This window comes from Lemur catta, chromosome 4 (assembly GCF_020740605.2).
Source record: "Lemur catta isolate mLemCat1 chromosome 4, mLemCat1.pri, whole genome shotgun sequence".
In the NCBI taxonomy this organism is placed as follows: Eukaryota; Metazoa; Chordata; class Mammalia; order Primates; family Lemuridae; genus Lemur; species Lemur catta.
In genome coordinates, this window is record NC_059131.1 from 33,847,280 (window position 1) to 33,860,000 (window position 12,721).

The 12,721-nt window shown below is 36.2% G+C and overlaps 1 protein-coding gene and 1 pseudogene across 2 annotated transcripts in view; both read right to left on the bottom strand.

The window, feature by feature from the left end:
* SRBD1 (S1 RNA binding domain 1) overlaps positions 1-12,721 on the bottom strand; it is a 187,224-nt gene that overhangs the window by 160,082 nt on the left and 14,421 nt on the right. For both annotated transcript variants that reach the window (XM_045549525.1, XM_045549526.1), the window contains exons 5-7: positions 6,499-6,665; positions 2,298-2,415; positions 1,116-1,254 (exon numbers count right to left, since the gene is read on the bottom strand). In XM_045549525.1, coding sequence (XP_045405481.1) covers positions 1,116-1,254; positions 2,298-2,415; positions 6,499-6,665 — 424 coding nt within the window. The remainder of the gene's footprint in view (positions 1-1,115; positions 1,255-2,297; positions 2,416-6,498; positions 6,666-12,721) is intronic.
* Positions 4,481-5,222, bottom strand: LOC123636874 (annotated as a pseudogene).

Consider the following 12,721-nt stretch of genomic DNA (forward strand, 5'->3'; position numbering starts at 1 on the left):
ACAGTACCACATGACTACAGTACTCATTTCACTATGTATATATATATCAAAGCATCATCTTGGACATGTTAACTATATACAATTTTCTAAAATAAATTTTTAAAAGTGTATGGATCACCAGAGCATCAATCCCCTTACTCAATTACTAACAGACAACTCCTGAAAAAAGCCAGTCTTAGCCAGAAGGTTCTCACTCAAAGGTTCATTTTGACAATAAAACCAATGCATCTTGGCATGTATCAATTGTCACTGTCCTTGGATTTTTCTTAGAAATATCTCTCCTTTCATTCCTCACTCTCATTCTTTTGTGCACACACACACACACACACACACACAAAAGAATAGAAAGATACACTCAGAAGTAAATTTCAGACAAGGATACTTTACTCTTAGAAGTGTGGGAGCAGGGCTTCACTTTATACTTTGTGCATGTCAGAATTATTGAAATTCGATTTAAAGAATAGATATGACTTTTATAATTAAATAAGTTTTTAGAAACAAAAGCTTTAAAAGACAATATAGAAGAATCTTTATAACCTTGGGATATGAAGGGATTTCTTTAAAAAGAAAAAAAAAGCAATTATCTTAAAAAAAAGATTAATAAATTAACTATAATAAAACTAAAACCTTCTTTAGTTTTCCTCCTTGGTTTCACTCATCTTAGAAACTCATTGCCTGGATGCCAAGGTCCTCTCCTCAACTCCAGCAAGCTCCTCTAAAAATTATCTAGACACAATACTTCTTAATCCACATTCAATCCTCACGTACTAAGAGATGGCATAAAGAAAATGAAAAGATAAGTTATGAACTGGGAGAAAAGATTTGCGACACATAAGTGACAAAGACTATCTAAAAAATACTTATGAATGAATAAGAAAAAGAGAAATACATAGAAAAACAGGCAAAAGACTAGAACAGGCACTTCATCAAAAAAGGAAAGCAGAGTGGCTCAGCAATAGGTATATTAAGATTTATTTTATTAGAATTATTTATTATTTATATGCTACAATATTCTTGTATATAGTCATTACCAAATGAAACAACTTTTTAACGTAAGTTTTCAAATTAAAAAAAAAAAAGAAAGCAAAGACGATCTCTGTAAGTAAAGCTGGTACCTTTAACATCGGGTCTAACATAAGAGAGCAGATTGAGCGCCCCTGGATTCTCAAGCAGTGTCCTGGCTGCTCCTTCTAATCCCAGCTGTTTTGCTCTCTGGGCTTTAGTGCCTTTGCTCCCAGTTTTATATGGAGCAGACTAGGAAAAAAAGACAGAAAACATATCATATGGTTCAGTTTTAAAAAGTAAAAGTTAAAACTAGGATATAAAATTAGAGGACATGCTGAGAATGCTTAAGACATCTTTTTCTCAACCCTTTCCTCCTCCTTCAGAGATGAAGTAATACTAAATAGATAACATTTACTGTATGAGGATGGTGTGTGCCTTATCTTATTCTTCATGCTTTTCTATATGCTATATTACCTATTTGTTTGGTTTCACTCATCTTAGAAACTCATTGCCTGGATGCCAAGGTCCTCTCCTCAACCCCAGCAAGCTTCTCCAAAAATTATCTACACACAAGCCTTCTACTTCTTAATCCACATTCACTCCTCAACCTGCCACCACCTGGCTTCTCTTCCCACACACTTTGCTGAAAGAGGTACCATTAAAATCCACAATGATCCCCTAATTACCAAACACATTTTTTTCAGTCCTTATTTTGCTAAATCCCCCTGCTACATTTAGTGATTGATTATTACCTCCTTCTAAAAAACTCTCTTCCCTCCTGTTCCAAGGTACCATCATCTCCTAATTCTCCTCATACTTCTCTGACCATTTCTTCCATGTCTCCTTAAGCTCTCCCCTCCTCCACCCACACTTTAAAAGTTGATATTAGCCAGTGGTCAATCCTGACCTGCTCACTCCGCAAACTCTCCTTAAGTGAATTCTTCTATTCTCATGGTTTCAAATAGAACTACAGGCTGAACACGCTCACATCTACATCTCCAATTCAGCCCTCTCCTTTAAGCTTCACATTTGTATTATCGACTCTCTTTCCCCACTTGACTGGGAATTCCTTGAGGATAATGATTATATATTTATTCATCTTTACAAACTCAAGTGTCTAGCACAAAAAAATACTGTCTAAATATCTATTGAATAAAGAATAAATATTTCATTGAATTAAATAATGGTGGCTAATATTTTAGCTTTTTACTTCTTGGTTGTCTTTAACTATAAAAAGACCCAAATCATAATATATTCAGGTATCATATTAAAAGATAAAAAGGGTAACTTACCACATGTTCTAGTTCTTCAAAAGTTTTACAGTTTAGCAAGGTTTTTAACAAGCACTCAGACATCTTCCCCTCCTTCTTAATTTTCTGGATTGTGCTATGAACCTTCTTTGCAACAGCCCTGAAAATAAAAACTTTCATAATATACAAAACTTAGGTGTCAAAACTTTCTTTTTGAAGCGATCTGAAACTTACAGAAAAGTGGCAGGTAAAGTAAAAGGAACTTTTTTCTTCTCTGATCCATTTTAGAATAAGTTAACATTACCCCCAAATACTTTAGGGTGCATTTCCTATAAACATGAATCTTCTCCTACATAACCATAATATAGCCACCAATGTCAGGTAATTAATACTGATATATTAGTGCCATCTAATCCTCAGACCTCATTCAAGTTTCACCAATAATGTCCTTTATAGAGGATTCAGATTAGCATTATGGGTTGCATGTAGTTGCCACACATCCACAGTCTTCTTCAAACTAAAGCAGTATTTTAGTATCTCCTTGATTTCAAGGCCTTAATATTTCTGAATATTATAGGCCGTTTATTTTGAAGAATGTCCCGCAGTTTGGGTTTCTCTGATGTGTCCTTAAAATTAAATTCGGATGGTGCATCTTTGGCAGGAATATCGTAGAAGTGACACTGTGTTCTTCTCACTACATCCCATTAGGTGGCAAAACATTTTGATTTGTCCCATTACTAATTAACTTTGACCATGACAATTAAGGTAGTGTCTATGGGTTTCTCCATGATACAGGTACTCTTTATTCCCCTTGTAATTAAGTATTTCATGGGGAGGTACTTTGAAACTGAGTAATTATCCCATTCTTCATTAAACTTTCAATTTATTCACTGATTTATTTATAGCATATAGACTCAGGATTTCTTATTTTATTCAGTGGTTATAATCCATTGCTGTCGCATTTTCATGTTCAAATTGTTCCAGGTTTGGCCAGAAGTAGCCCCTTTTAGCTAGCTTCTGTGTCCTTTTGACATAACCCTGTCATTCTGTGAGCACCTCCTTATTCTCTGGCATAAGATATTCCAGGCTCATCATCTACTTTCCCTGCTCCAGCCCTGAAATCAGGAGAATGGTACTTAGAAACCAAGTTATGGGTATTAGACATGCTCATTGCTACTGCAGTATCCCTGCTCAAGAAAGGTACCCCTAGCACCCATAACAGGTTTCTAAATACCATTCCCGACAAAAAAGAACCCGGATTCCATGTAAAAACTTGATTCCAGTAATCAACATACATGGGTCAGTATGCAAGCAGGGACAAAAAGAGGGGCAGGTATAGCAGTTCCCCCACTTTACAAAAGTTTTTCACTGTGACTATACAATTCTATTGTTACATTTAATGCTTCTCATCCTATTTCATTGTACCTATTTATAGGATCTGCCTAACAATGGTATCACTAAAATGATGGCCAAAAGTTAGAGAATTATTAAAAATGATTGATGGGAAAGCAAATTAAATCTACTTATATATTTAAAACAAAACAAAACAACTAAAAGCAGAATGCAGTCCTTAGACTACAACCCTTAGATTATGTGTTTTATAGTCCTGGAAGCCCAAGACTGTTTTCAAGGCCTAAAGCCTACCAGGGTCATTTTGACTAAAGACCAATTCCTGTTGGCCTGCATATAAGGAAGAAGAGAAGTACTTTCAGAGAAAAATATAGGGTACTTTTCTTACTATCCAGAATCATATTCTTTAATTCACTTTTAATCATGACCCATATTAAGAAATACATTTTTATAATCCAGTATACACATATATACTGCATAATTGAAACATTTCATGAAACTCATATTTTCTATTCTCTATTTCATTTTTTTAAGTGGCATGACTTATTAAATTGGTTTTACTGCTCATGTATAGGTCACAATTAACAGAATGAAAACCAATGCTCTAGTTATAGAAAATGCAAGAAAAAAATAGAGACCATATCTCATTACCAAAAAGAAATCTCAGTCTTATAGAAAAAGATCTTCTAAGCCCTAGTCAACATCCTCGCCTAATTCAAGGAATATTCTTTTACTAATATTCAATGTATTCCTTCCTCTAGTCATAGAAACCCAGGGAATGGAACTCTTTTGAAGTAGAAGTGTTTTTTATAGAAAAAGAAAATAGTAAAAATCATCTTTTTTTTGATCTGATCTTATTTATCTGTTACTCAATTTTATTTCTGATTGGACTCAGAAATGGAAGCTCTTAGAGAAGACAGCCTGTGTCTCTTGGCAATCTGATCCTGGCATTTCCCTTTGGCCTCCTTCATTCTCTTGGCCAAAAGTTTAGAATATTCTGTGGCCTCTTCCTTATTTTTCTTGGTACAGTTTCTTCAGAGCAACACACTAGTGTTTGTGTTGCAGGACATGTAGAATAATAAGACACTGAATCTTGGGTGCTTTGGTCCTACGTTTCTTACCTTCTTTGTGTAAGGGCTTTATTGCAAAATATTGGTGGACATCATCTTCTTTGGAGAGATTAAAAAGTTTATGGATTCTGCTCGCTCTTTTGGGCCCCAGATGATGAGGCACTATAGTATCAATCAGTCCAAGAATATACGTCTCTTTTTTTTTGTACAGTAACCAAGTTGAGAACATTCAGACTGGCAGCCACAATGCAACCCCAAAAAGATATGTGCTTTCTTTCTCCAGTTCTCCTTGGTTTATGACAGGAATGCCCCTTGCTCAGTAGCAGGCAGACATGACCATGGGTCAAGACACCCTGCTTCACGGAGAAACCTTGCTTGTTGTTTCCACCACTGATTCAGACCACATAATCTTTCCATTCTTCACCCAGAGCATCAGCAGCAACTTCTGTAGCCATATGCTTCTCATAGATAGTAGGAGGTTTGCATTAATATCCACCTCAATGAGTTTCTGGCAGCCAGTTGCTGGGAAGGAGATATACAGTTTCATCTTGAAGCAGCTGATAGCCTCCAAGGGACCATGAAAAATGGTAATAATAATCTTTATAGAAAGCTTCTATTTATCTCCTGTACAACCAAATAACGTTAGAATACCTTTAACTTTTTTAAGCAAACGATTCTTGTTTGTTTGTGACACTTTCCTCAATTTCAGGTCCCCAAACCCTCAGACTTTCTTAATTACCTTGCCTTCAACCAAACAGAAAGCTTATGTCAGAATCTGCAAACTGCTGGCCTTAAAGATGTGGCCTGTAGATGGTTTTGTTTGGCCTAGAAATTTCTTACATAAAAACCCAGATTACCAGCTTCTTTTCAGAAATAAAGAGATCTAGCAACTGGGCAAACAACTCTGCATGACAATCATCTGTAGGAGACGATTAGGGTTGCCCCTCTTTGACAGGACTTGTAATCTACAGTTTTTATCCCCCATTTTTTATTATACTAGCCTGGCCCTGGAAGATATATGATACATCTGAGACCATTTGATTAGCAAGTAAAAATAACCCTAATTACTTTTAGAATGGCTCGATGGTAAGATTATACCCAATTTTAATCAGATCCTTGTTGTAGACTTGAAGAACATACACATTAACATAGTACCTGTAGGAGACATGCAATAAATGCACTACTGAATCATATGGTCAGTCTTATGGTCTTTCTACACATATTTCTGAGTTAATTAAATTCCGAGGCATAATTTTTTTTTAAAAAAAGGTACTTTCCGTTTTATAAGTATGCAAAACTTATAATCCACAAATATTAAATTACTTCCATTAAAAGAATGGAAAAAAGAAATATACATATTTCCTACCAAACTCTATACTGCCCAGGAACTCTCCGTTTAGGAACTTTATGGAATTAAGAGGACAATGTTATGCAAGCTGTTAAAAGATTTAGACTAAAAGGTACTTTTCAGAGTTTCCTGCTGACAGTACTAATTTTGCCATTATGCCCAATCATTTCTATGAGAGAAGATGACTGTCAATTTCTAAGGTATATACTTTCATTGAAAACAACCTTTTTTTCTGACACATGCCCTAGCTATGCATAAACACACCAGCAGAGGGACTCCATACACCCCTAAATAAGTAAAACAGAAGAGACTTTCTCCATCAGAAGAGGACTATATCCAGATTACAATAATTCAAGGAAACAAAACACTGGAACTGTCAAAATATACTGTGATTCACTTTCTCATAGTTTCTCTTCATTGGCTTACATACCCTTTTTCCCCTTACACTAGGTTCATCTCTTCCCAGGTTTCTTACCGTAGCTCTTCTAGTGTTTGTCGAACTTCTCTCAAAGAATCAGCATCAAGATTATTAATGAGCTCTTTTCGATAACGTACAATGAAGGGAATTGTGTTATCATCATTAAAGAGACGAATGATATTGGCACACACCCAAAGTTCAATATTAGTTCTCTCAGATAAAACCTGCAAATCAAAAACACTTAGTGATTTAAAATACTAAAAATTAAACATCTATATTATAAAATATAATTTAAAATGTAGTATCAAATATTGTTCTCTAGTCACGTAGAAACTCCTTGCTGTGGTTTTATATAAAAAACTATATAAAATACATACATGTACTAACAATCATAATGGTAAAATAGACATTGTACCAATTCAGGAAAATCCCATCAAAACCACTGCATCATTCAAATTTCACAATGTTCAATGAGAGCACTTTTCAATTATGCAATGACGCACTTTTCATCTCTCAGATTGACAGCAAATATCAAGGACTCACCATGTCAGCAAGAGTATAGGGGAAAGGCATTTTTAATCATTACTAATGAAAAGGTACAATGAATAACCTCTGGAGGAAGAGTAATTTGGTTATACCTATCAAAATTTGCAATGCATAAACTCTTTGACCCAGTAATTCCACTCCTGGGAATTTATCCTGAGACATATATATATATACACACATACACACACATATACCTCTAGAAAATATTATTTATAATGATTTTTTTTTCTGAGAACTGTTTCTGGCACAGTAATGGTCAGCAAAAACCTCAGTTTACAATGGGGAACTGATATATAAATTATAATATGCCCACACAGAATACCATGCAATCAGCTCTATATGAACTGATATGGAATGATTCATAAGAACTGGGAACAGAAAGGTAACTGGGTGGTTGAGTATTAGGGCAGGAAGACTTTTCTGTATGTTTTGAATTTTATATCATGCACAGAAGTTACATATTCAAAATAATTATTTTTAAAAATAAGTCTATAGGTCTCAGGAAAATGTACATGTAAGCAGAAAAATTTAGAAAAATCAGCCCAGAGAAGAGAAAGAATAAAACACAATTTCAGTAACTGTTCTCAAAAATCTAAGCAGTTTTTTCAAAGTAGGGAACAAAAGGAATAAGTTTTATTATTATTTCAACCGTTATATCTATGACCTGCCAAAAACTGGGGGGAAATAAACAGGGAAATATTATTAAAGAATTACCATAATCCACTGATTAACAAAATTTAGCCAAACCATTTGACATATTCTCTTGGAAATATAATGGGCATCTCAAACCTTGCATATTCAAAATGATCTTCCTCCCAAATTTATTTCTCCTCTAGTTTTCCCCATACTATTTGAAGAGCAGTTCAAGCCAGAAAAGTAAGAGTCTAACTTGTCCATTTCCTTCAGCTCTTAAATTTAATCCATCTTAAGAACCAGCCAACTCAAACTGTAAAATGTTTCCTTAGTCTACCATTGTTCCTCATTTCTTCTGCCCCACACACCAGCCTAGTTCTAGCCTGGACTCCTGAAATAGCCTTTAACTATTCTCTCTGCATCCACTCCAAGTCCCATCTATTCCAATTTCCATAAAGCAACAAGAATGTTCCTTTCAAAATGTATATTGGATCATGTCAACCTGTCACTGACTTCCCATTGCATTTGGAATCCAAACTCCTTACCATGACCCAAAGACATCAGCCTCCTTCTCCAACCTCATCTTATCTAGTCTTCCCCGATCATTAGAAGCCAGCCCAATGGCCTTCTCTCAGTTCCTAGATCAAGTCCAGTTGTTTCCCTCTTAAGAGGCCTTCCTGAGAATGCTCCCTCATTCAGAAATGCTCCTGTTGCTTGTTATCTTCCCTAACCCCTACAAAATCACATTTATTAGTATCTTCTCCCTCAAATCTGTACCTTTTCCTGTCTCTTATTTCAGTCAACATCATCATTTATCACAGAAACATTAGGGGATATTGTGGTTACCTCCCCATTATACAGCAGCTATGTGGCCTGACAGCATGTGACCCAAGTCCAGCTCCACAGCACTTGGCTGGAGTGTTGTTTTAAGAATTGTTTTGGCCGGGCGCGGTGGCTCACGCCTGTATTCCTAGCCCTCCGGGAGGCCGAGGCGAGTGGATTGCTCGAGGTCAGGAGTTCAAGACCAGCCTGAGTGAGACCCCGTCTCTACTAAAAATAGAAACAAATTATCTGGCCAACTAAAAATATATACAGCAAAAAATTAGCCGGGCATGGTGGCGCATGCCTGTAGTCCCAGCTACTCGGGAAGCTGAGGCAGTAGGATTGCTTAAGCCCAGGAGTTTGAGGTTGCTGTGAGCTAGGCTGATGCCACAGCACTCACTCTAGCCTGGGCAACAAAGTGAGACTCTGTCTCAAAAAAAAAAAAAAAAGAATTGTTTTAAGAATTAACAACAGCCAGAGTGTCATATTGCCCTGGCCAGAGTGATTAGCCCAAGCAGCATGAAGCTCAAGATTTGGACTAGAACACAGAACCCAAGTACAATTTCTTCCTCTGGAGAAATACAGTTTATAGAGGCAAAAACTCGAAGCTGTAACTACTTTGCTATCATGAGGATGGTGGTACTAAGAGAATAGTAGAGAGACTGTTTCAGTGCACTGACTGAAACTTTCTTGTTATGTAAAGTCAATAAATCTCCTTTATTGCTTAAACTAATTTGTATTTTCTTTTATTGTGACCAAAAGCATTCTAATCAATGGCCTCAGTGTCACTATGTGTTCTCTATCACACCCATCTACTCTGCCACCAAGGAGGCAAAGAGAACTTCTAAAATGTCTGTTCCTTCCCCTCACTTCTTTCTACTAATAGCATCTTTTATCTAAACCATATGGCAGTTTTTTTTTTGTTCTCTATGCCTTCCACCCATCCTCTCTGCATTACTGCTGATTATATTTCTAAAGCATAGATATAATCAAGCCTCTTATTTTTTCTTTTTTGAACTTACGCTCCAATGACTCTCATCTACCTACTGGTAAAAGTCCAACCACTTCCCTCCTGAGAGGCCTTCATAATGCTGCTCATGAAGGAGTTAGCAATCTAGAAGGGAAGATAAAATACTAATGCAAATAAGTAGAAATAAAACATCATGTACCAGGCAATAAGTGGTACTATGTTTTCAGAGAAGAGAAAGAGCTCCCTGGGGTAATCAAGGGAGGCTTACTGCAGGGGTAGCATTTCAGGTGGCCCTTGAAAATAGGCAAGATTCTGAACAACAGAGATGACAAGTGGAAAAAACCAAAATGTTCATCATTTTGGGACCCTGTGATTGTTAGAGCAACCCCTGAGCTCCCACTACCCAATAGCCCAGCTATTAAGTAAAAGAAATCTAAAATAACTAAGACTCCAGACCCACATCTGCACAGTACTAGGTTGTAACAAATCCAGATAGTATCATATGAGTTAAGGTTGTGTATGCTGCTACTTATACAAATTTGCTCCTTGAAATGTAGGCTAAATAAAACTACATATAAGCAGTCATCACTTTTGGGCCTCCAAATCACCAAATTCTTCTATATTGATTTAGTCAAACATTTATTTTAGGTCATATTATATGTCAATAACCATACTAAGCCAGTGATAATCAAGATGTGGAAAACCAAGTTCCTCTTCCCAAGGAGCTAACAAGCTAACATAAGAAGACAGACAGACAAGTAAGTAAATAGTCGAAATACGATATAATTTCTACTCTTTACATCATTTTAAGAGAACAAGAGAAGTGGAAACATCAAATTGCAACAACAGAAAAGTAACAAGAGAATGAAGGTATTTCCAGACAGTTAAATGAGGGGCAGGGATTCCAGGAAGAGAGAATAGCATATGAAAAGCCACTGCATATTTTTTAAATTGCTAAAAGTTCAGTAATGCTGAATTGTATAAGGGCTGTAGAGATCAGGTGAGAAATGGAAAAGGGGATGAGGTGGGACAGTGAATTCTATAGAGTTTGAACTTTATCGTATACTCAGTATGAAGTCATTCAACAATTGATCTGTTCATTGCTTGGTTTCAGCTGGACCTTTTGAGTCCATGAGGTCTGTAGACTACAGCAATGGTTCACAATGTGTGGTCCCTAAACCACGGCATAAGCATCGTCTGAGAACTTATCAAAAATGCAAATTATTGGGTCCCCCAAAGAGCCATTGAATCAGAAACGCTGGGGCAAGGCTCAATAATGAGTGTTTTAGAAAAATGAGGCAAACAACAAAAAAATAACTAGAAGAGTTAAAAGTAGAGAGCAAGCCTTAGGGATAGGAAGGGATAGGGCAGGGAACTACTATAGTTTATCCTTTTAAACTATTCACATTTATTACTTTATTTTTTTTTTAATTAACTGGTGGATAGGGATGAGAGTCAGAGGGAAAAAAGGCCATGTTGAGAATTTTTTCACCCCTAAGAATTAAATAGGGACTTTTTTTGACTATTGTTTTAAGCTAATACCTATATAAAGTTTATTATATTCCAAACACTTTTACACATTTAATATATACTAATTTAAACTACATGAGATAGGTATTATTATTCCCATTTTACAGATGTAAAAACTGAAGCTCAAAGAAATTAAATAAATTGCCCTAAGTCCCACAAGCCACAGCACAACTTCAAAAATTTGATTTGTATGCAAAGCAAAATGATTTTAGAGGGCAAAAACACAAATAAATCAAATGTATCACTTCTCTTCTTGCAGATAAGTGAGACAGGATGACTTCAAACTGCCTTCTGATTGTCTAAAACTTCCAAGGAAATGCCTTCTCCCCAAATGTCCTGAGATTTACTCTTCCAAAGGGAAATTCCCATTCCCTCAGTTAAAAAGAAAATATCTGGTATCAAGAAAATAAACTATAGCCCCAATCATCCAGGCAAAATCTGAATTTTAAAAGAACATTTAAGTTAAATGACTCTCTAATGAGTAGAATTAAGAGACTTTTCCATTCAAAATAATTCCCAAACCAGCCATTAGACACCTAGCTTCTGGAAACCTGTTGATTCCTGCTGCTGCCCTCTTTGCCCTTACCTAGTTATTTTATGGTATCATATTTTATCACACAGAAAAAGTTTCCTTAAAGACTGCAAAGAGAAAAACTAATCTATGATGTTAGAAATCCGAAGAGTGGTTACAAGAAAGGGAAGGGGGAATTGGAAAAGGGTATGAAGGGGGATTCGGAGGTGTTGGTACTGTTCTGTTTCTTGATTGGAAGCTAGTTATGTGGTTACACTTTTGAACATTCCTGAGCTGTATACTTAGGTATAATTTTCTGTAAACTATACTTCAAAAAAAGTTGTTTTTTTTTTTTTAAAAAAAGCCCACAACAAACACTTCCAGCTAAATTATATTAACAAAAAATACCAATATAATTTATTTTATTTAATCTCTCCTGGGACAAACAGGTTAAACTTAATAAGAGGCCCTGCATTTATATGCAGAACTGCAGTAAGATATGCAACTCAGATACTGGCCGGCTTTTTTTCTCACTTCTTTCCCCAATATTGTCATCCTATGCTTTAATCCTTACACAAAAAAAAAAGTAGCCTGAAGGAACCTGATATTAACTAATCAGTTATTTTTCTATTTTTCTGTCTCCCTGTCCCTACCTTATGAGAAAAGTAATCCACTTTTTGTTGTTTCTCATTTCTTTGGACCTTTCTGTCTATCAAACCAACATCCTCTGCTCAACTCATTGAAACACTTATTCTGGCTGGCACGTTAGCTCACGCCTGTAATCCTAGCACTCTGGGAGGCCGAGGCGGGAGGATTGCTTGAGCTCAGGAATTCGAGACCAGCCTGAGCAAGAGCAAGATGCTGTCTCTACTATAAATAGAAAGAAATTAGCCAAACAACTAAAAATAGAAAAAATCTGCCGGACATGGTGGCACATGCCTGTAGTCCCAGCTACCCAGCAGGCTGAGGCAGGAGGATTGTTTGAGCCCACGAGTTTGAGGTTGCTGTGAGCTAGGCTGATGCCATGGCACTCTAGTCCAGGCAAGAGAGTGAGACTGTCTCAAAAAAAAGAAAACAAAAAGAAACACTTATTCTATGAAATGAAGTGTTGCCTGGTTCTAGAATCACAAATAAAGCCAACTGAAGTCTTTAAATTTGTTGTAATTTTGTCCTTTTTATAAGTCTAAAAATAAATCAAGTGTTGGCTGTGTAGTTTTCACTCCCCAAACAAGACAGTGACATTCTTGTAAAAAAGAATAGAATTTCCA